Source organism: Ornithorhynchus anatinus, chromosome X2 (genome assembly GCF_004115215.2).
Source record: "Ornithorhynchus anatinus isolate Pmale09 chromosome X2, mOrnAna1.pri.v4, whole genome shotgun sequence".
Lineage (NCBI taxonomy): Eukaryota > Metazoa > Chordata > Mammalia > Monotremata > Ornithorhynchidae > Ornithorhynchus > Ornithorhynchus anatinus.
In genome coordinates, this window is record NC_041750.1 from 16,155,914 (window position 1) to 16,178,482 (window position 22,569).

General features: G+C 44.6%; 1 protein-coding gene and 1 non-coding gene across 2 annotated transcripts in view; one reads left to right on the forward strand and one right to left on the reverse strand.

The window, feature by feature from the left end:
• Positions 1-5,650: 5,650 nt before the first annotated feature.
• Positions 5,651-5,788, forward strand: LOC114807511. The gene has a single exon (XR_003755571.1). It is a non-coding gene; the product is annotated as a small nucleolar RNA SNORA7 (small nucleolar RNA).
• Positions 5,789-12,003: 6,215 nt separating this feature from the next.
• VAT1L (vesicle amine transport 1 like) overlaps positions 12,004-22,569 on the reverse strand; it is a 91,861-nt gene continuing 81,295 nt past the window's right edge. Inside the window, exons 8-9 of the mRNA XM_029053110.2 lie at positions 19,104-19,187; positions 12,004-14,378 (exon numbers count right to left, since the gene is read on the reverse strand). Coding sequence (XP_028908943.1) covers positions 14,280-14,378; positions 19,104-19,187 — 183 coding nt within the window. The 3' untranslated portion in view covers positions 12,004-14,279. The remainder of the gene's footprint in view (positions 14,379-19,103; positions 19,188-22,569) is intronic.

Below are 22,569 nucleotides of genomic sequence, written 5' to 3' on the forward strand. Positions count from 1 at the left end.
GGGGAGAACAGATACTGAATCCTCATTTTACAGATGAGGAAGCTGAGGTAAAGAGAAGTTAAGTGACTTGCCCAGGGTCATAGAGCAGACAAGTGGTAGACTTGAGATTAGAACCCAAGCCCTCTGACTCCCCAGCTTGTGCCTAGACTCCACTAGACCATGCTGCTTCTCAGTCCTGCCTCTACTAGTTTGGTGGGCGTGTTTTTCTTAGCTCTTTGCCTTCCGCTGTTTCTTATCTCTCTCTTCTTCCAGGTTGTTTACACTTCCTCTCCTCCAACTCGGTCTCCAATCCATCTTCTGTCTCCTCCACTCCACTGATCCTGTTCTGTCCAAGGTTACCAATGACCTCCTCCTTGCCAAATCTAGCCAACTTTACTCTGTCTTAATCCTCCTTGACTTCTTGGCTGTTTTTGACACTGTGGATCAGGCCCTTCTTCTGGAAATACTATCTAACCTCAGTTTTTCTAACACCATCCTCTCCTCTTTCTCCTTCTACCTCTTTGGCCAATCTTTCTCCATCTCTTTCACCACTTCTTCCTTTGCCTCCCATTCCCTAACTGTGGGTGCATCTCAAGGCTCAGTTCCGGGTCCCCTTGTATCTTCCACCTACTGCTTTGCATACAGTAAGCCCTCAATAAATACGATTGAATGAATGAATACACTCACTCTCTTGGAGAACTCATCCACTCTCCTGGCTCCAACTACCACTTCTACATGGACAATTTCCAAATTGACCTCTCCAGTCCCAACCTCTCTCCTCCTCTGCGATTTTCCTGCTCCTGCCTCCAACAGATCTCTCCACTTTGATGGCTTGCCAGAAGCTCCAGCTCAACACCCCCAAGACACCATTTCCCTCCCAAATCCCTGAGGCTGCTGATAGTCCCGGAAACACTATCACCTTTAACTAGAGGCACAGATGCTGATCTCCTCAGAGATCTCCATGGCAGCAACAAGACTTCCTTAGGTGCTCCATCAGATGACATTGGCTTTGCGTCATAGCAAATCGTCTTCAAGTGGTGTTGGTCCAACGCTGCAGATGCAGATCCCAGGTGCCCAAGCCAGTTAACGGGGCTCTGTCTCCCTAGGCAAAAGCGACTGTCGAGCTGGGCTGTTTCCTGTCACCCTCACAGGGGTGACACCACCAGTGTGACAGGACTCACAGTCAGCAGACCTCTTGGCTCTTTGTAATGGATCCCTTCTCTCCATTCAGTCATTCGTTCAATCGTATTTATCCAGCACTTGCTGTGTGCAGAGCACTGTATTAAGCGCTCTCCAGTCCCGATTCACTTGGGGTGACTTCCTCCTCCTCCCTTAGAGAGTTCCTTCAGCCCCCTTTTTCCCAGGGCCACCATCCTCGTCTTGTTTGTTCACCCAGTGAACTTCACTGACCCTGATTTTGTTAACCCGAGGTCTGAGCGAGAGGCTGGTCTACAATTCAGAGGGTTTTGGACAAACAGGCAAAGCAGGTGAGGACTCAGTTCAGTCAGTATGTGTCAGGAAAACTCCCCTAATGTGTCTCAGAATTAGGGTTTGGAATATGGAGCACCCAGAGTCTCGAGGGCCTAAGGGGGGCTTGGGACCACCAGGTGCGCCAGGGATTTGGAAGGAATGAGAGGTGCTGCTTTTAGCTGCCTTGCCTCTAGGAAAATCAGGTCTGGGGGAGGTAGGATGCTAGGATGGCTCCAATCATCCTTGGGTTAGCACAGTCCAGGAGAACCACCCCAGTCCCTCGAGTGGGGATACTCAAACCAGCAACCATCCTTGTCTGGATTCCTACATCAGTATTTATTGACTATCTACTGTGTGCAGAGCACTGTGCTAGGTGCTTTGGGGGAAGTGGTGTGGTCTAGTGTGTAGAGCATGGGCCTGGGAGTCAGAGGGATCTGAGTTCTAATCCCAGCGCTGCCTCGTCTGCCGTGTGACTTTGGGCAAGTCACTTAACTTCTCTGGCCTTCGTTACTTCATCTGTAAAATGGGGATTAAGACTGTGAGCCCCATGTTGGACATGGACTGTGTCCAACCTGATTAGCTTGTTTCTACCACAGTGCTTAGTACAGTGTTTAGTATAATTCATGCATCATTCAGTCGTATTTATTGAGTGCTTACTGTGTGCAGTGCACTGTACTAAGCACATGGGAGAGTACAGTATAACAATAAACAGATACATTCCTTGCCCAAAATGGGCTTACAGTCTACAGGGCATAGTAAGTGCTTAATAAATACAATTATCAAAGTAGGAAAAAAAATAAAAAAAAATGTTCTCTACTCTGAAGGAGCTTGTTTGCTCTAATTGTATAGGCATACCCTTTAGGTCAGTGAGGTAATATTCTTTGAAAATATGTTGTACAGGGATGGCTGTATCATGGGGTATGTTTTCCCATAGACCTCTTTGTTATAAATTATGATGTTCCAAAATCTCTGGAGAAGTGATATGAAATCCCTTTACGTGCTATATATCCTGTAATAATAAAGGTCACATATCTACTGCTTCATGTTAGTTAATGTAATTCCCAGCATAACATCACAACAGCAAATAAAGGGGGGCAGCAGAAGTAGAAGCTTGTTCTGCTCACTGTGATAGCAGTTTTTCAAATTAACAACTTCTCTGTGCCATCAGTAAAATGGGGGAAGACTGTGAGCCCCACGTGAGACTTGCACTGTGTCCATCCTGATTAGCAGTATTTACCCCAGAGCTTAGTACAAGGCCTGGCCCAAGGTCACACAGCAGTCAAATGGTGGACCCAGGACTTTCTTAATCCCAGGCCCGTGCTCTATCCACTAGGCAATGCTGCTTCTTGACTCCCTTTTCCCTGACTCCCTCTCCCTTCCACTTCATCCATACACTTAGATCTGTGACCTTTGGGCATTTGATATTTGCCCCACCTCAACCCCCCAGCACTTATGTCCATATCTATAAATTATATATATTAAAGATTATTTATATGAATGTCTCTCTCCCGTATACACAATAAGCTCATTGTGGGCAGGGAACATGTCTGCCAACTCGGTTGCATTATACTCTCCCAAGCGCCTAGTACAGTGCTCTGCACATAGTAAGTGCTCAATAAATGCCACTGATTGATCAGTTTCCCCATCTGTAAAATGGGGATTAAATATCTGTTCTCTTCCTTAGACTATTAGCCCCATATGGGACAGGGTCTTCGTTGGCTCTCAATGTATTATATTTACCTCAGCAGCTCCTTCCCCTGTTTCCCACTAGCAAGTGCTGTCTGTGATTTCATTCAATTGTATTTATTGAGTGCTCACTGTATGCAAAGCACTGTACTAAGTGCTTAGAAGAGTACAATATACCAATAAGCAGATATAGTCCCTGCCCACATCAAGCTCACAGTCTAGAAGGGGAGACAGACATTAATATACATTAATAAATACAAAATACATTTGTGATTTCAGTCTGAACAACAGGGCAGATCTAATTGTTAGTAATAATAATACTCATCATACTTATTCAGCACTTACCATGTGCCAAGCACTAGGGTAGGTACAAGTTAATCAGATTGGACACAGTCCCTGTCCCACATGGGGCTCACACTCTTAATCCCCATTTTACAGATGAGGTTACTGAGGCCCAGAGACGTGAAGTGATTTGTCCAAGGTCACATAGCAGGCTTGCGGCGGAGCCAAGATTCATTCAATTGTATTTATTGAACGCTTACTCTGTGCAGAGCACTGCACTATGCGCTTGGAAAGTACAGTATAGCAATAGAGAGAGAGAATCCCCACCCACAATGAGCTCACAGTCTAGAGGGGGGGAAACAGACATCAATATAAATAAAGATTAGAACCTGGGTTCTTCTGACTCCCAGGCCCGTGCTCTATCCACTAAACCACACCTCTCCAGCACATCCTCCCCCAGCAAGAAACATCCATTCTGGTGCCCCTGGCAGATCCCAGCCCCTCACCTGGAATCTCAGTTTTATTATCTGTGGTACACATGAGCACGGCCCAGAGCTTGGAGCAATATTGGTCACTTACCTTCCCACCCACACAGTCTATTGTGCAGGCTTAGCCTGCACTTTTATGGTGCATATGCTAGGCCTGACCACTAAAAATGAGTCTTTTGTGACTGAAATGTTGTCATCTTGGTCATCGTGTATGTTTGGTTGTCATGGTGAGGTCACAGCTCAGCTTTTAAGTGGTCAGCTTCATCTACAAGAGTGTGTGTGTGTGGCGGGGGGGGGGGAGGGTTCTTGTCAGTTTCCTCCTGGCACCATCTATTTGCTTCCTACATTCTGGAAACATCTTTAGCACTTTACACACAATCTTTTCTTCTTTTTTGGCATTTATTAAGCACTTACTATGTACCAGGGACTGTACTAAGCGCTGGGGTAGATAGAAGATAATCAAGTTGGACAAAGTGCATGTCCTACATGGGGCTCACAGTCTTAATCCCCATTTTATAGATGAGGGAACTAAGGCACAGAGAAGTGACTTACCCAAGGTCACACAGTAGACAAGTGTCAGAGCCGGGATGAGAACCCAGATCCTTTGGACTCCCAGGCCCATGGTCTATCCACTAGGCCACACTGCCTCTGCAGTTTGCTTTACTGCTTCTTTCTTGGGGAGCTGGTCACCCTGGAAACGGTGAACTTTCCCATCAGGGGCATGTCAACATTAATCCTTTTATTCCCCAGCATGCTTAGCACAATGCCTTGCAAAGACTATGTGCTTATATTATTTCATTTTTGTATCAAATTATGCAGGTGTGCCATCCAAGTATGTGTTCATATATATATACAGCAGAAGAAACTAGTCCAGTACCAGGTAAACTGACACAGGGCTCAGGCCAACTGCTAGCCAAAACGCCTAAGCATTTGAGAAAAAGGATAAGGCATGGTGGAAGGCAAACCCAGAACCTCTAGAATTATGGGCCTCAACCCCAATACAAGCCTGGTTGACAAAAAACCTGAGAGCTCACTGAGAGCCTCCAAGTTGATGCCCCAAAATAGATTCGAAACCCTATTTTTTTAATAGCTGAACCAGGAGTACTCTGTCTAGGATCCTACTGGCAATGGAGAGTAATGAGCTAATGAGATGTCTTAATAATTGTTACAGTTGTCCCAAAATAGTCAGATTCCAAACACTACTTTTAATAGCCAGTCATGGCGTACTCTGGCTAGATACACCAAGAGATGTCTTAATAATTGCTACAGTATGATCTTTCTCTTTTCTTCTTCAAGATGGTGATGGTGGCGGTATCTTGGAGAACCAGGGGTATTTCCTCAGTGTTCTATCTGTTGAGGATGAGTTTGTATAGATGCTTAAGCAGGGTGAGATCCCTCCGTGCTTCTAGATCACGACAGGTACCTTAGCCGGCCCAGGTGCTTTTCTTTTCCATTTTTCACGGCTCTGACTGCTGCGCTGACTTCCCCGGTCTTGGGGACAAGTGCTGGGTCATCACATGCTGGAAAGTTTGATGTTTAACAGGGCCTCCTCTTTAAGAGTCGAAAGTGTGTCGAGGAGAACACTGAAACGTTCTCGCCTCTCTTCAGGATTACCTTCTTGTCTGTGATGATACTGAAGCCATCTTCACTCTTCAGAGGCTCCAGGATGGTGTGAACGGGGCCATAGAATGTCTTCAACGATGTGTAGAAGTTTTTCGTTTTTTGGAAGTCTGATTAGTCCTGGCTCCCTCTCAGGATCGCACCTGGAGAGTTTCCAGTACTCTACCAGTCTCGACTATGGAAGGGAGAGTCGAGCAGAGGCCTACCCATTCCATTCCTAGCTTGGGCAGTGGCTAGCGAGTGGAAGGCAACCTGCTACAAGTCAAAACTCACCTGTGTTGGGCAGCGGCGGCATGGGAGAGAGTCGAGGGCGGAGACTTAAGTTTACTGCACGGAAGAAAGCAGGGGTAAGCCATTTCCATATTTTCACCAAGAAAACTCTATGGATACATTAGCAGAAAGATTGCAGATGAAGAGTGGGGTGTCCTGGGAGAGATGTGTCCATGGCATCGCTATGGATCGGAGACGACTCGACAGCATAAGACAAGACAAGATCAGTCTTGTATCTCTTCTGCTTCGGCACCTCACTACTGTCATGCATGCTCTTTAATTTCTTTATTTTAATGGTATTTGTCAAGCGCTCATTATGTACGAAGCACAAGCTGATCAGACACAAGTCCGTGTCTCACATGGAACTCTGAATTGTACTTTCCAAGTGCTTAGTACAGTGCTCTGCACACAGTAAGCGCTTAATAAATACGATTGAATGAATGAATGACTCACATTATTAAGCCCCATTTTACAGAGGAGGTAACTGAGGCACAGAGAAGTTAAGCAACTTGCCCAAGGTCACACAGCAGACAAGTAGTGGAGCTGTGATTAGAACCCAGGTCCTCTGACTCCCAGGGCCACTAGACCACATTACATTGCTTCACATGTTGCAATATAGGTTTAAATATACGTACATATCTTTAAATCTTTAAATTTAAATTATACATCATAAATTATTTATTCATATTAATGCCTGTCTCCTCTCTAGACTGTAAGCTTTTCATGGGCAGGGAACATGTCTGCTCATTCTGTTGTACTGTTCCAAACCCTTAGTACAACGCTCTGCCAATAGCACTCAAATACAATTGATTGAAAACCACACTTCGGTCTCAATTCTTGGGTGTTTCAAGACGCTGCTGGTGCAATAGATATTTGGAAGTAGGCCTTTAATCTCTATATCATTTGCATCGAATCAATCTTGATGAATCCCTCTGGCTGGGCCTAAGGTCTTGACAGGTGCCTGGAATACAGAATCATAGAGAATGGTCATTCATCGTGTGCATGTTGGGAAATGGGGCTTGATTTTCTTGTCTGGACAGGGTTTTGGTGCTGTTGCTGTAGAGCTCCCTGGGGACATTTTGGTTCTCCAGGAGCTTAGAGTTCAGCTGCTTGGGGTTTGGAGCCCGCTTTTGGATGTGATGATTCCAGGGATGGTGTGAGCAGGACAAATGTGACATGTGGCTTAAGGCATTTATTGCTCCCTCTCCCCTCCTTTTTTTCACTCTTCTCCCACTGCACCCCAGCCAGCACACTTTGTTCCTCTGAAGCCGACCTATTCATTTTACCTCTCCCACCGCTGTTTGGCTGCCTGGAACTCCCTCCCACTTCATAACCAACAGAGAAGCAGTATGGTCTAGTGGATAGAGCATGGGCTTGGGAGTCAGAAGGACCTGGGTTATAATCCCCGCTCTGCCACTTGTCTGCCGTGTGACCTTGGACAAATCACTTAACTTCTCTGTGCCTCAGTTACCTCATCTGTAAAATGGGGATTAAATCTGTGAGCCCCATGTGGGACGTGGATTGTGTCCGACCTGATTAGCTTGTATCTATCCTGTCCTTTAGTACAGTGCCTGGCACATACTAAGCATTTAACCAATACCAGAAAAACAAACAAACCAAAAACCACCAGACTACTGTTGTCCCCATCTTCAAAGTCCTTATAAACTCTCATTTCTTATGTCAGTGGTATTTATTGAGCACTTACTGTGTGCAGAGCATTGTACTAAGTGCTTGGGAGAGTACAATGTAACAGAGTTGATAGACACGTTCGCTGCCCATAAGGTGCTTACAGTCTAGAAGGGTAGGTTGAATAAAGTGCAATCCAAATGCAAGGGCGATGCAGAAGGGAGTCGAAGAAGAAATGAGGGCTTAGTCGGGGAAGGCCTCTTGGAAATAGATGTGATTTTAATAAGGCTTTGAATGTGAGGAGAGTGATAGTCTGTCGTCTGAAGATGGAGGGTGTTACGGGCCAGAGGCGGGATGTAGGTGAGGGGTCAGCCACAGGGTAGATGAGACTGAGGTATGTTGAATAGGTTGGTTTTTAAAGGAACTAAGTGAGCATGCTGGGTTGTAGTAGGAAATCAGTGAGGTAAGACAGGAAGGGACAAAGTGATTGAGTTTTTTAGAGCTGATGGTAAGGAGTTTCTGTTTGAGGAGGTAGATGGGCAACTGATGGTTGTGCTTGAGAAATGCAGGGAAACATGGACTGAATGGTTTTGTAGAAAAATGATCCAGGGAGCAGAGGAAAGTATGGACTGGAGTGAGGACAAACAGGTGACAGGGAAGTCAGCAAGGAGAGTGATGCAGAAATCAAGGTGGGGTATGTATAAGCTCCTTGTGAGAAGTAAACATGTCTACCCAATCTGTTATATTGTACTCTCCCAACTGCTTAGTACAATGCTCTGCATACAGAAAGCACTCAGTAGATATCAGTGATTGATTGAGGCTTTCCCTGATTAATCTCTAATCTCCACATCATTCCCTCCGAACTGCCACTTCAGCTCTTGTGCATCACCTAACACTTGCATACTCAAAGCACAACTCCTACCTTGCACTTCTGTATGTATCTTTATCCTCTATTGCTTCCTCCTACCTGATACTTTAGTATCTGTCTCTCTTGCTGGATTGCAAATTCTTTGAAGGCAGGGATCAGGTCTACTAGCTGAACTGTACTCTCTCTAATGCTTGATCCAGTGCTCTGCACTGGGTAAGTGCTCGATGAGTAATCAATCAATGGTATTTGAATTTGGGTGCCGGAGGCGGTAGCGGTTGTTGAGGAGGGTCTTGGCGATGGACTTTAGGGACGGCAGCTTCTGCTTAGGGCGTGGCCTTCATCTGTCTGAGCACCCCCATAGGCTCCTGCGAGGCACAACTCCTAGGTCTGATGGCCAGAGGCCCGGAGAATTGAACTCTTTCTAGTTGAACTCTTCGGCTTTATTTTTTTTTTCCTAAATGGTATGTCAAGTCCGGGAATGCCTCAATTTCATTTGTGCTTTTTCATCATTCTGCAAGAACTCCTGAGCCACTGGATATGGTGAGGCTCCCCAGTGGAGCTTTGGGGAATCTACCCCTTCTGGGAAGTCGGCACCTGGGGTGGGCATTTTCTGAGGCCGAGGTATCTGTTTTATAGTATTTGTTAAGCGCTTACTATGTATCAGGCACTGTTCTAAGCGCTGGAGAGAGGGAACCGAGCACTCCCTGGCTGTTATAACTGCTCTGTCTCAATTCCTCAATACCATTCATTCAATCGTATTTACTGAGCGCTTATGGTGTGCAAAGCACCACAATAAGAGCTTAACCGGATTGTTTCATCACCATAGTATCCGTCCATACTGGGAGCAGAAATGCAGATAGGGACTGCCTGCTCTTGTGCAGTTAGGGACTGACTGCTCTTGCCCGAGGCTCCCAACCCAACTCCCTTCCCGGCCCCTGAGGTCCTGACTCCTTCACTGGGCACTTTCACAAAACCAGCCAGCCTCTCCCCATTAGCCTCGCCTATTACTAAGCTAGGTCCCAGCCCCTGCCAGCCCCTCCCACCCCCTGCCCAGCATTTAGGAAGCAGCATGGCGTAGTGGATAGAGCCTGGGCCTGGGAGTCAGAGGGTCATGGGTTCTAATCCCGGCTCTGCCGCTTGTCTGCTGTGTGACTTTAGGCAAGTCACTTCACTTCTCTGGGCCTCAGTTACCTCATCTGGAAAATGGGGAATAAGACTGTGAGCCCTATGTGGGACAGGGACTGTGTCCAACCCTATTTACTTGTATCCACCCCAGTGCTTAGTACAGTGCCTGGTACATAGTAAGCGCCTAACAAATACCATTATTATTATCATTATTATTGGATTGGCTCAATCGATGGTACTCATGATTATTGATTGATTCATCTTGTAGGTCCTTCTGTTGCATTGTGGGGTAGGCCTTTGCACAAAGCCATACCCACACCCACACAGATACACACTCATATCCACAATGGCTTCTGACACATTGAACAGCTGTACTACCTCGCTGGCCACCCATCCTGGGCCCCAGAGTGTCATCACAGGACCTCTTTCCCACCTTGCTTTGCTCCATCATGGCAAGGAGGACACGAGCAACAGCAGGATGAGGCCTCCACAAAACGCAGAATGTTGGGAAGGTCATGGCAGCTGTGACCATTGGACTCTGAACCATGAGGAGCCCCAAATTCTGCTCTCTAGCCATAGTTCCTTACTGTTTTGTCATAGGCTGCATTTGTCTTGGTCTTTTGTAATGTCTTAGTTTTTTATTGTTTCATTTCTCTTTAGGTGTCTGTCATCAGTTCCTTTTCCCTCTTTATTCATATACTGTAAGGCCCTTGAGAACCAGGGACCCTAATTTGCCCCTGGGTATTCTTTCCCAGCACTTAGTTAAGTGCTTTGCACACAGTAAGCACTTAATAAATACTATCACCACTACATTCACCCACATACCGACAATGCCTGCATATTCATTCATATCCTGAAGTGGCTGCTCTCTCTTGCTGAAGTAAGTCAAAAAGAGAGAAAGATAACTCGAAGATCTCTCTTATCTCATTAGAGGATAGTTTGTACATTTAGCTTCCTTTAGCTGAGAGAGCTATTCTCTCCCCCACTACATGCCAGACTGGCTTTGCTGTTCTTTATGAGCACACTGCACAAACTGTTCGCACAACTGGTATCAATGGTTCTTTCCGCTCTGGGTTTCACTGACCTAACCCTGAGAGGCCGGATCTCAATGAGCAGAAAAATTTATTAGGTGACTCGCCATGTGAGAAAATAGGCCTAAAATAAAGTTTTGGATTTGGTCCCCCTATCCCCAAATGATGTTACAAGATAAAAATCTTCACAATTTGCGACGAAAAAGAGCAGGTTGGGTCATTGTATTTCTCCTCTAACCCGCCAGCAGTCCTTCAAAGTAAGAGAACAATAGCCGGTATTTCAGCCCCCAATCCCATCTCTGCCCTGGCATGAGAAGAGTTGCCGAAGCCTCCTGCCTGCTTCCAAGGAGGAGAGAGATCAGCAGTGACTGCAGCAGTCTGACCTGATGGTGAATGACTGAGGGCATTCTGACCTAGCAGTGGGAGCCCTAGCAGCCAACCTGTCTCAAGCACAGAAGCAGCCAGGGCCTGCCAGGAAACACCGCCCCTCTTCCTCCAGCCTGTTCACACCTCAAAGTTTTTAGCAATAAGAGAAGACAATATGCTTCTATGTGCAGACATGTCCCGGGTGTAGTCGCTAAACACGGATTCAAAAATTATTGGATTTTTCCCAATAACCTAAGCAAAAGGGCTGGGTTCAAATCAAGCAAGAGGAAATCCTTCCTCATTCGGTGAGAGGGAAGTATATGAATTTTTTTGCCTGGCATGAAGTTGCTCAGGCAGAAAATAGCATTAGGTTCAAGATAAATTTGGATAAATCCATAATGGGTTATGACGAGGAAAGTTAGGAATGTAGAAGGGAGACACTGGAGATAGTAGATGGTCTGTCCCTAATCAACAGGGTGGATATCCAGGAAAGCAAACTTCACATGGTTCCTTCAATTGTCCTGTTTCTTGCCACTGTCTGAGACATAATCCTGGCCTGGGTGGACTTTGGGTCTGATCCAGCATTGGCATTTGCTCTTTGTTTTATGACAAAGACATGAGGATTCTTCCACTGTAGAAAGAATTAGGTTCATATATGTACACTAGAAAAAATAGTGTCAGTTGGGTTGTTTAAACTAGGTGAGTGAACCAAAACATTTCTACCCTCTGTGGAGAGTGGGGACTGGTGAAATGCTTGAAAATGATTTAAAATTATTTGGGTGGGCAGAAGTTGCAAACATTTTGGAAATGCTCAGAGATTAACCCTTCACTTCAGGGAAAAGCCAACAAACTTGCTGTGGAAACCTGGATTATTAAGGTCAAAATGTGTTTTGGGGCCTGATTTATTTGGATAATTTGCTACTGAAGGCCCAGGCCCTAATCATTAGACATAATTGAAATCTTTCAGAAAAAAATTAGCTGGGCATGCCACTGTTTTTACTTGTCCCTACTTTTCATAGTAGAATAAACTAGTATCTTTAATGTTCCCCAGTGTAGTGCTTCCAGTTGATCTTATGAGTATAGTGTTTGATGCAGCATTTGTTCGGCTTTGTGGAAATCAAACCTCCGATCCACTTTTTTTTGTAATCAGGTTTGGCCATTGGCTAGTTTGGACAAAGGACACTACTCGACGTAATGCTATGCTTAATATTTTATTTTTTTTTTCTTTCTGTAAACATAATATGCTCTGTAGGCACAATATAACCAAAGCTCTAAAGCAACAAATACAACTAAACAATGTTTCGGTTCACTTCAATCAGGCTCCAATTACAGAGAGGCCTTCCTAGTTCCTTAAGGCAAATTGAGCTTATCTTTTCTTTTGATTCAGAAAAACAACTGCTTGGATTGAAAAACGGTGTCTGAAATGAGAATCGAAGTAAATTTTCCACACGTTTTTTGTTTGTTTTTTATCCTAATACCATGGTCAGATTTTGGGTTTGGCAAATTCTAACTTCAAAGAGAGGCAGCATTCTGCAAAGGAGTGATGTAGAGCAGCATGCTGATTAAACACGTTCGTGGTCAATGACGTTACTTTCTGTGGAGTTTCAGCAAGTACTTGGAGGGTAGGAACACTTTTTATTTTTTCATTTGCTATTATTTTCTGGACTGTGAGTGGGCCTACTTGAAATGATCAGAAAGAACTACAAAGAAGTGGCTATTTTTCATTATCACTCTCTCCCCACTTTCCTGACATGCCAAGGTACATTTTGTCCTGACTGAATGGTAGCTAAATCCAAACTCAGGAAGTGATTGTCCTGGGTAGTAGCTAATCGTGACAATCTAACTGGCTTGTTACTTTACTTCCTCAGTTGTCTGAGAGAATATCCTGGTCTAAGAAGGACTCTGGTCAGTTTGGAGTTGACTCAACCCCTCCAACTTGATTCAGAGAGGTGACCGTGCTTGGCAAATGAAATCAGCCTAACTTGACTACAGCCAAATATATCTGCTCACAATACCTATTCCATCATGTCAGATCAATATTTGTTACAAGAGATGTTCGCCACCACTACAAACCCAGAGTCAGACCAAGGAAAAGGAGGATTCATTCTCAGGCAAGATTTTCTGCAAGTGCAATTTTGTCCCATGCATCCTTGGAAAGCTGTACTGAGTTTAGCAGAGAAAGTAGGGCTTGGTGGATTCCTTTTTTTCGGTGTCGGGCGTGGGGGGGCGGAAACTGGTCACCATCACTTGCACAACTAATGCTGTGTTTGTAAGGGGCCAGAGCCATCCATTTAGGGGACTATGACCCAGACAAAACAGGGGAACCACCTCCTTGAAAAAATTCAGCTTAAAAAGATGAGATCACTTCCAGGTGACTGTTCCTGCCATAGAGAGGTAGGTGTGTTAGATGTGTTTTTGATTGAGTACCAAAGATTGAACTTTTCTTTAGTGAGTGAGCCCTCCCAGAACCAAGATTGATCAGTCTGTTGCTGATTTAGGTGGAATACAGCAGCTCAGATAGGGCTGTCCAGAAGCTCCATGCTGTTCACTCTGCGCTGTTCACTGGGATTCATGTAGCCGTAAGAGTGTTTGGCATTAGGGTTGGTGAGGAAGGTGTTATTATCCCATCCAAATACTACACTATTTGGGTTAATGAAGGAACAAGGAAAAATGCATGGTTGACAGCGAGGGAACGAGCATTAAACATGGCAGGTCAAGCCATTAATGAAATACCACTTCATTTGTCAGGTTAATGTGGAAATACGGAAATAATCACACTCTCTCAGTTAAGACTTTTGCCACTCTCTTTGAAGCACTCTAACACCTACTCTTGTATTAAAAATGAGGCATCTTTGAAGTACGAGATGAAATACAGTGGCCAGAGAGGAGGGTTATATCTGATGTCATCCCAGCCCATGGTACCCAACCAGATATTTTTTCTAGCCTTCTCTATCGCCAGACTCACCAGTTGAAAACCATGCCTTCGATGCCTGGAAGTGCTAGCGGAAGGGTACTGCTCGATATGGTGAAATAACAGATTCAGTGGGAAGAGAGATCTGTCTAAAGCTACCTGGAGTGATGAGTGGTTCAGAAAATTCTTCAGGTATGGCAATTCCCCTGACCTGCAAAAGTGTTTCCAGCTGAACCCCTGCCTTCTCATGACAGAGATGCTGAAAAGACTTCAAAGGCTGGGGTGGCATCAGACCCTTTGGGAGAGGGAACAAAAATGAAGGGGATGGGGGCTAGGGGAAACATCATACGAAAGGGACACCATAGTGCTGCACTGAATGGAGATGGCACTGAAGTTCCAAAACAACGATGATCAACGGCTTATAGCTCGGCTGACGGCAGACAAATACAACACACACTGTACTACAGCATTTGTTCACTGGTGCACAGAATAGATTTCCCAGCCTGATTCCCTTCTTCCAAATGCGCCTGCAGGTTCACCTTTGCGGCATGGAGTCATCACTGGATAAATGGCATGCGCTCCTTGTTTTCTCCATCCCCCTCGTGATCCTCCTCCTCTTCTCCGGCTTCGCTAGTCTCGGTGCTGTCATTGGCCATCTATAGGCAAACGGAGGAAACGGTGAGTGCTTCTGGGCTCAAATGCTCCTCTCCCTCATCACATCCAAAGCCAGATCCAGGGCCCGATGGAAGACTGACCCACTGTTCCTGAAGCTGCATTTGTTTTAGAAGTACATGGTCACAAAAAGTTGGATTGAGACTTTATTCTGAGAGGTGAGGTGGCCTTGGACATTTTTGGAGTGGGAAGAAAAATGAAGGGAACTGAGGCCGGGGGTTGAGGGAAAATATCACTCAAAGGGATCCCCATAAGGCTGCACCGAATGGCTCTTCAGAAACAAACAAGACCATCAGAATGCAGACCTGCATGGCCAACTGGCCTAGTAGTAGCGGTTATCTGAGAGAAAAGCTTTCAAAAATGGAAAGCTCACCCCAGCGAGGTGGAGAACAGGAAAGTCCCAAAGGAGTGGCAGGTCAGCCAGGAAATTAAGCAGGGCTAAAAGGAGTTTGCTAAAGCCAATAACCAAAGAGTCTTCAAATATATCAGAGGCTGGAAGCTGGTTAGGGAATCCGTGTGAGCTGATTGATGATTGTAGACCGTAAGGTGCACTCAGGGATGAAAGGGAGATTTCCTAGAGTCTCGGTTAACTTTTAGCTAGGTCTTTATGGGAGAGAGATGGTGTTTTTCATAGCAGACAAGGCAGAGGAACGGGATCAGACTGTGGCGACCACAGGGGGTGTTTTAGACCAGACTGAAGCTAGATGTAAAAAAAAAAAATCCCTGGGATCTGGTGGCCTCCACCTGAGAGTTCTGAAGGAATTTGGAGAGGAAACTGTGGAACAATTAATATGAGTGGTCTATTGTTACCAGAGGCCTCTGGGCTGAGGATAGGCAGATAGCTAATGTAACTCTTATCTATGAAAAGGGTTCCAGAAGTGATACCGGGCGTGTGTAGGAGGGAGGTTTTTGACTGGGAAGTCTCACTTCCATCCCTGGAAAATTAGTAAAATCCATAACCAAGCTTAGGATCTATGAGCTATCTGAAAAACACCACCTACTTAAAAACAATAGGACCTTGATGACAGAAAATGATGCCACACTGATCTGAGAGAATTTTTGAAACTGGCCGGGATATAGGGGAAGCCGTGGGTGGAATGTACTTATATTTTCATAAAGTCTGTGACAAGTTTTCACACTAAAAGCCTGTTAAAAAAAATTAGTTATCGATTTAAAAACTGGCTGATAGGTCTAAATGGCCATTTTTCAGGCTGGAAAGTGCAATTAGTGGAGTCCTCCAGAGATCTGTGCTAATAGTAATAATATCAATTAATAATATTTATTGAACATATACTGTGAAGGGCCCTGTATTGAGTCCTTGGTTGAGTACAATAGAATTAGTAGACACGATCTCTGCCATTAAGGATCTTACAGTAGAGTAGGGGAGACCAACACTAAAATAATATCCAGGTAGGAATAAGGGGAAAAAAGGGGGATATATTTAAGACTTAATGCTTAAATAATAGGATATGTAAGTGCTATCAGAGGTGGTTAGTACCCAAGTGCATAAAATGGAGCGGAAGGGCTGAAAAGGAAGGGTTGGCGGGGACATATAATTGTGGGAGATTGGAAATTAATCAGGGAAGGTCTCCTGTGATTTCAGAGATGTTATTTCAGAAGAGTTTTGAAGATAGGGAGAACTGTGGTTCACTGGTTTTGAAAAGGGAGGAAGTTTCAGGAAGAGGGAAGGGTGTGAGCAAGAGGTCAGCAGAAGTGGAGAGTGCGAGTGTGTAGTAGGGGAAGAGAGTAGATAAGTAAAAGGGAGAGACCTGGTTGGGTTATATACATACATATATATATATATATATATATATATGCACATATACACACACACACAAATAAAGAGGTAAAAAGAGAGAGAGAGATTTGTCCTGCATGTTCAAAGTAGCCTCTGGTAGTGAAATTCACCTACTGTGTGCGTCTGTGCTTGAAAAGGTCAACATGGGATCCGCAGTACTGACCACATTGTACTCACAAAAAGGCAGTCTGATGTGCTGTCACTTCTGATGCTTGCAGCACCTGGCACTATTTTTGAGTTTGACTCCTCTCTCATTCCTACTCAAAAAGGGCCATGTCTTTTATGATCGCAGTATTGCCATACTGGCCTATCACTGGCAATTGACTCCCAGTTTTCAGTTGGGCTGAAACATTTTTTGAAGTTTTACTGAATCCTTAAAACATTTCCTGGGCCCTCCTTAATTTTGGTTTTTGGTTTCCCAATTTCAGTTCTCTGTAGAGCAGATGATTAGGTATTCTGCTCTTACTCATTCTTCTCATGTGTTCCACCCAGTGTAGCTGTGTTGAGGTCAATGCTAGAAGATTGACTTCATCCTAGAAGTTCAGTGTCTTTGATCCTGCCTTGTCATTTAATGGAGTTAATAAATGGCACTGAGAGAACTGTTTAAGGAATCATGTGAGGCTTTTGTGTGTAGTTCAAGTCTCAGCTGTAGAAACGTTTGGACAGCACTACAGCTGTCAGAGTCAGAGGTCATGAGTTCTAATCCCGGCTCTGCCACTTGTCTGCTGCGTGACCTTGGATAAGTCACTTAACTTCTCTGTGCCTCAGTTACCTCATCTGTAAAAATGGGGATTAAAAAATGTGAGCCCCAAGTGAGGCAATCTGATTACCCTGTATCTACTCCATCACTTAGAACAGTGCTCAGCACATAGTAAGCACTTAACAAATACCATAATTATTGTTATAATTAATATTTGGTCTGAAGCCAAATATGTTGTTGTCACATTCTGTTTGAAAGCCTCACACTCGCATTCTGTTTGATCTTCTTGATTCAATTATCTATTTCCTTGCCTTTAAATTAATTGAAGCTGATAGTCGGGAGTTTCTGTTCAATTCAAAGAGGAATGGAGTGTTTTGGGGAGATGGGTTCAGAAAAATGATCCAGGCAGCAGAGTGAAGTATGGACTGGAGAGGGGAGAGGCTAGAGACTGGGAGACCAGTGAGAAGGCTGATGCAGTAGTGAAGCTGGGCTATGACAAGTGCCTGACCCAAAGTTGTGGCTGTTTGGAGAGGAAGGAGCAGGTTTCACAAAATGTTGTTAAGGAAAGACAGACGGGATTTACTAACAGACTGAATATAAAAGTTGAGAGAGAGGAGTCAAGTATGATGCCAAGGTAACAGGCTTCAGAGATGGGGAGGATGGTGGTTCTGTCAATTGTGATGAGAAGATTTGGAAGGGAAGAGTTCAGTTTTGGACATACTGAACTTGAGATGCTGGTGGATTATCCATGTAAAACTCCCTCGATGGTCAGGGCCTGTGAGGTAGATTTCGGGGTCATCCACATAGGGGATGAATGAGTTCTCAGAGGGACTGAGTTTAAATTAAGAAGTGGAAGGGGACTCAGAAAAGAGTTTTGGGGAAGGGCAGAAAAAAAGAGGTAAAAGATGAGGAATAGGGAGAGGGAAGAGAATTATGGTAGGAGCGGGGGGGAGCCTTCTGCAACAGCTGTTCCCCAAACCTTACCTTCTTTTTCCATCATGTCTTGAGGTTACTGGCTGTGAGACCTTGTCCACTAACTCTATGATACACTCCCAAGCACTCAGTACAGTTTTTGGCACAGTACAGTAGGCTTTCAATATCTATTTACTGATTGAAAGATGGGTGAAGCCAGGGCCTCGACACCTGCTTCGGCCCCAACTTGGCTCTCCAGAAGAGACAGCCAAGACATAAGGCTGTGGAATAAATCAGTAATTTTCTGAGTCTGGAGAGGGAGCTCGCTGTTCCTTGGCTGTCCTTGATAGCGCTAGTTGATGCTTCCTCAGCTTTTATTCTGAAACTGCAACCGACTCTAAAATTAGCCTCTCCTGAGGGACAGTATCAGGGATAGAGGAGAAAATTAGCATCAGGGAATTTTGGCCCCAAAGCCATCAGCAATTGTCGTTTATAACCGGAGTTACATTTGTCCCATGATTGTCTGGTTTATTAGGCTGTTAGAATTCAAGTCCTATATTGAATGTCTACCTGTTGGAGCAAAGGAGTCCTGAAATTGTGTTGACTCCTGGTTTCTGAAGGTTGGAAAATGGAACTTAATTACCCATCTCTTTTCTAAGTCATCCATCTAGATTTGAGTCTGACATCTTCCTCATTAGAAAAAAAAATTGCCCAAACCATTCCTACAGAGCAAGTTTAGATTGAATGATCTCATTGTGCCACCTGACAGTTTTGTAGCTTTCCTCAAACAAGGATGAACTTCTCCACAAGCCTAAGAGTAAGAAAAATCACACAAGGAGCATTTAAAGCATTATGTGGCTCTGATAAATGTTTTGTGCAATTTTCAGCAGCTGATCTGGTCAGGAACTCACATGGCCAGAAGACTTAGGGCACTGGGCCTGATTATTTGGGCTGAGAGTTTTCCAGACTTTGGTGGCAAGGCCATGTTTGTTCTGCCTCCTGCATTTTAGGGCACTAATATGGGTTTTATCCTGATCCAAAAACATCCAGTGAAATCTTTGGGAAGCACAGGGGCTTCCTTGTAGAGAGACAGATGGCTAGGCAGCTCCGTGACTGAATGCAAATGAATACCTTGTTTCCGACCAGTTGTTGGCGAGCGAGAAATTCACTTAGGATTCATGGAAGGAATCAGAATAAGACATCGTGACTGTTGATTCTACCTTTTTATCGGTAAGGACTTTTGTGGAGCACTATAGTCGGCAGCCCACCCAGGTTGGCATAGACAGGCTTCGCACTTACCAGAGGAGTTGGAGCTTTTTCTACATCCAGGATTAATTTTCCTATGTTCCCTCTGTCATGGATTCTCTGCATGGCCTCCTTCACCTGGGAAAAAAGGGGCAGATAGAAACAGTCATAAGACTCTACAGGGAACTTGCTAGCAGAACAGACTGTGGGGTATTCCCCAGGGGGCTTCAGGACCCCTTTCCCTTACAATTCCAGGGTTTCTCTGGACTCACCACTTGAACCCATGCCTGACCAAGGCTGGGAGCTTCCAGCTACTTTCTTGAGCCCTTTGGAAGCAAGCATTCAAGAAAGAGGGAGGAGAAATGAAACGATAATCAAAAGATCAAAGCTTCCTCTCTTCCTGCCTTAGGCTTCATTTGGGAGTGGTGGCAACAGATGATCTTGTGTTATTAATTGCTGTAAGTCAATAAGGGAAAGTTTACAAATGTCTTAGAAAATGAAGAGAGGAAGTAGGAAGAAAAACTCCTTCAATCAAGAACCCACCAATTGAGAGATCATTCTGATGTATGATTTCCCAGAACCCTCGTGACAGACCTTCTAGGAAAATATCCTTTGGGTGTGTGGGTGTGCAGGGAACATTCCTAGATGTTATTTAATTGCTGAAGATTTTGCCATAACAGAAGAACTCAAAGGTATTTTCATGCCATCCCTTCATTTTTGGCATTTCCATTAGGCTGCTGTACTTTCACTAACTTCCACACAATTAACTTTTCAACTTTTCCTGGTCTTGGTTTGAATACATTGTTTAACAGAGAGAAGGATAGCTTGGAATGTCAAGGAAAATTAGTTTGGGGAACCTGGAATGATATCTTAAATTTAAAATTACTGCTCCATGTTTCAAATAAGATTGAATATGACTAAAGATTGTGGAATGAATAATAGGTAGTAAAGTCCTCTTAACTACTGTCTCCAGCCACCTAGCAGGACTGGTGAAGGTAAATTGGGAAGCTTCGACCCTGTAGACACCAAATACCCAGCTCAGCCCCACCATGGAGTGCAGATGGCTCACTTTCCTGGGGCAGTAATTTTCCTGGGCAGGTTCGCAACTCTCAATGGGGACCTTTTTGGGTTTTTTAATACGGTATTTGTTGCGTGCTTACTATGTGCCAGGTACTGTACTAAGGGCTGGGGTAGATACAAATTAATCAAGTTGGACACAGTCCCTACCCCACACAGAGCTCAAAGTTTTAATCACCGTTTTACAGATGAGGTAACTGAGGCACAGAGAAGTTAAGTGATTTGTCCAAGGTCACACAGCAGGCAAGTGGCAGAGCAGGGATTAGAGCCCAGGTTCTTCTGACTCCCAGGCCTGAGCTCTATCCATTAGGTCATGCTGTGTCTCTGGGCCTGGGTCAGTTATTGCACCTCCAAAACAGTGAGCTAGTTACTCTGTCCTATCGAGTTAACTGGGCCTGTCAGATGCTACAGGAATGCTTTCTAACCTTCTCCCTTTGAGCCCAAGGGGAGACGGTTGGAAGGCCCCATTCCATAGAAGTTGGTGGGTCTGGTCCTAACTGTATCAGATTGCCCTCGCTCCTGCCGACAGGTGCCGGACTTTTTTTCTTATGGTGTGTGTTAAGCACTTGCTATGTACCAGGTACTGTACTAAGCCCTGGGGTTAATCAAGTTAGACACAGTCCATGTCCTATATGGGGCTCCCAGCCTTAATCTCCATTTTAAAGATGAGGTAACTGAGGCACAGAGGAAGTGAAGTGACTTGACCAAGGTCACACCACAGATAAATGGCAGAGCTGGGATTAGAATGATTAGAGAAGCAGCGTGGCTCAGTGGAAAGAGGCTTGGGAGTCAGAGGTCATGGGTTTGAATCCCGGATCTGACACTTGTCAGCTGTGTGACTGTGGGCAAGTCACTTCACTTCTCTGTGCCTCAGTTACCTCATCTGTAAAATGGGGATGAAGACTGTGAGCCTCACATGGGACAACCTGATTACCCTGTATCTATCCCAGCGCTTAGAACAGTGCCCTGCACATCGTAAGCGCTTAAAAAATACCAACATTATATAATTTTTTTTTATACCCAGAATCTAGGGAATCAGAAACATTTTCCCAATTGTAGCTTATTATAATAATAATAATAATGTTGGTATTTGTTAAGCGCTTACTATGTGCCGAGCACTGTTCTAAGCGCTGGGGTAGACACAGGGGAATCAGGTTGTCCCACGTGGGGCTCACAGTCTTCATCCCCATTTTACAGATGAGGTAACTGAGGCACCGAGAAGTGAAGTGACTTGCCCACAGTCACACAGCTGGCAAGTGGCCGAGCCAGGATTCGAACCCATTATTATCTGATTGCACAAGGCAGCCATAGCATTAATAATAATCCTGACACTTTGCTTAACATTTATTTTTAATTGTGTCCATGTCTGGCTTTTTTTCATGTGTCCAATTTTCATTTCCAATTTTTCATGTGCCCTGTCCAATTTTCCCTCCCTCCTGAGTCACCCATGCACTTGAGTCCATACCCTCAGTGCTCGGCACATAGTTAGCACTTAGCCAATACCACAATTATTAGTGATGAATTGGAGCCAGCCAAATTTAAAAGGGCAAAACCAGAGTAACAAAGTAAAATGGCCTCCCTTCCCCTGAGGCCAGGAATTGTTTGGGTTGGGGTCTGGCTATGTTTAGACAGAGAGGGACTCAAATTTCTTAAACTTTGTTTGCTTCAAGTTGTCTCAATCCATGGCAATAGTAGAGAAGATAATAATGTATTGCCCGAGCCTAGTCAGTCTCTACTTTGCAAATGAGACTTAATGCTAGGTTCTCATTAATGTTTCATCATATTGTGTTCGATTTCCTTTAGCACACAGCCATTAGCATTCAAATTAGACCACTTAATAATAACCAAAGCAATCTGTGTGAGTTAAAAATAGTAAAAGATATATCACATAAGCTAAAAAGCACTAATTGCCTCATGTATCACTTTGTGTAGATGAGAAATTCAGGGTTAGTCTCAGAAGACTCGAATAACATCATCAAGTCTGAAGCAGCTCGTCCACCATTCAACTTGGTTGTGGAGCTATGATTCAGAAACACATTTCTGGAGCTGAACACGGGTGGTGGCTAATGAATCTTAATATAGTTGAGGTTTGAAAATAATAATGCTAATAACTGTGGTGTTTATGAAGTGCTTACCGTGTGCCAAACACTGTTCTAAGCCCTGGGGTAGACACAAGATAATTGGGTTGGACACAGTCCCTGACTCACATGGGGCTCACAGTCTTGATCCCCATTTTACAGATGAGGGAAGTGGGGTACAGAGAAGTTAACTGACTGGCCCAAGGTCACACGGCAGATAGATTAAGACTGTGAGCCCCACGTGGGACAACCCGATTATCTTGGATCTACCCCAGTGTTTAGAACAGTGCTTGGCACATAACAAGCACTTAACAAATACCATCATCGGAGCCAGAATTAGAACCCACGGCCCCTGACTCCCAGGT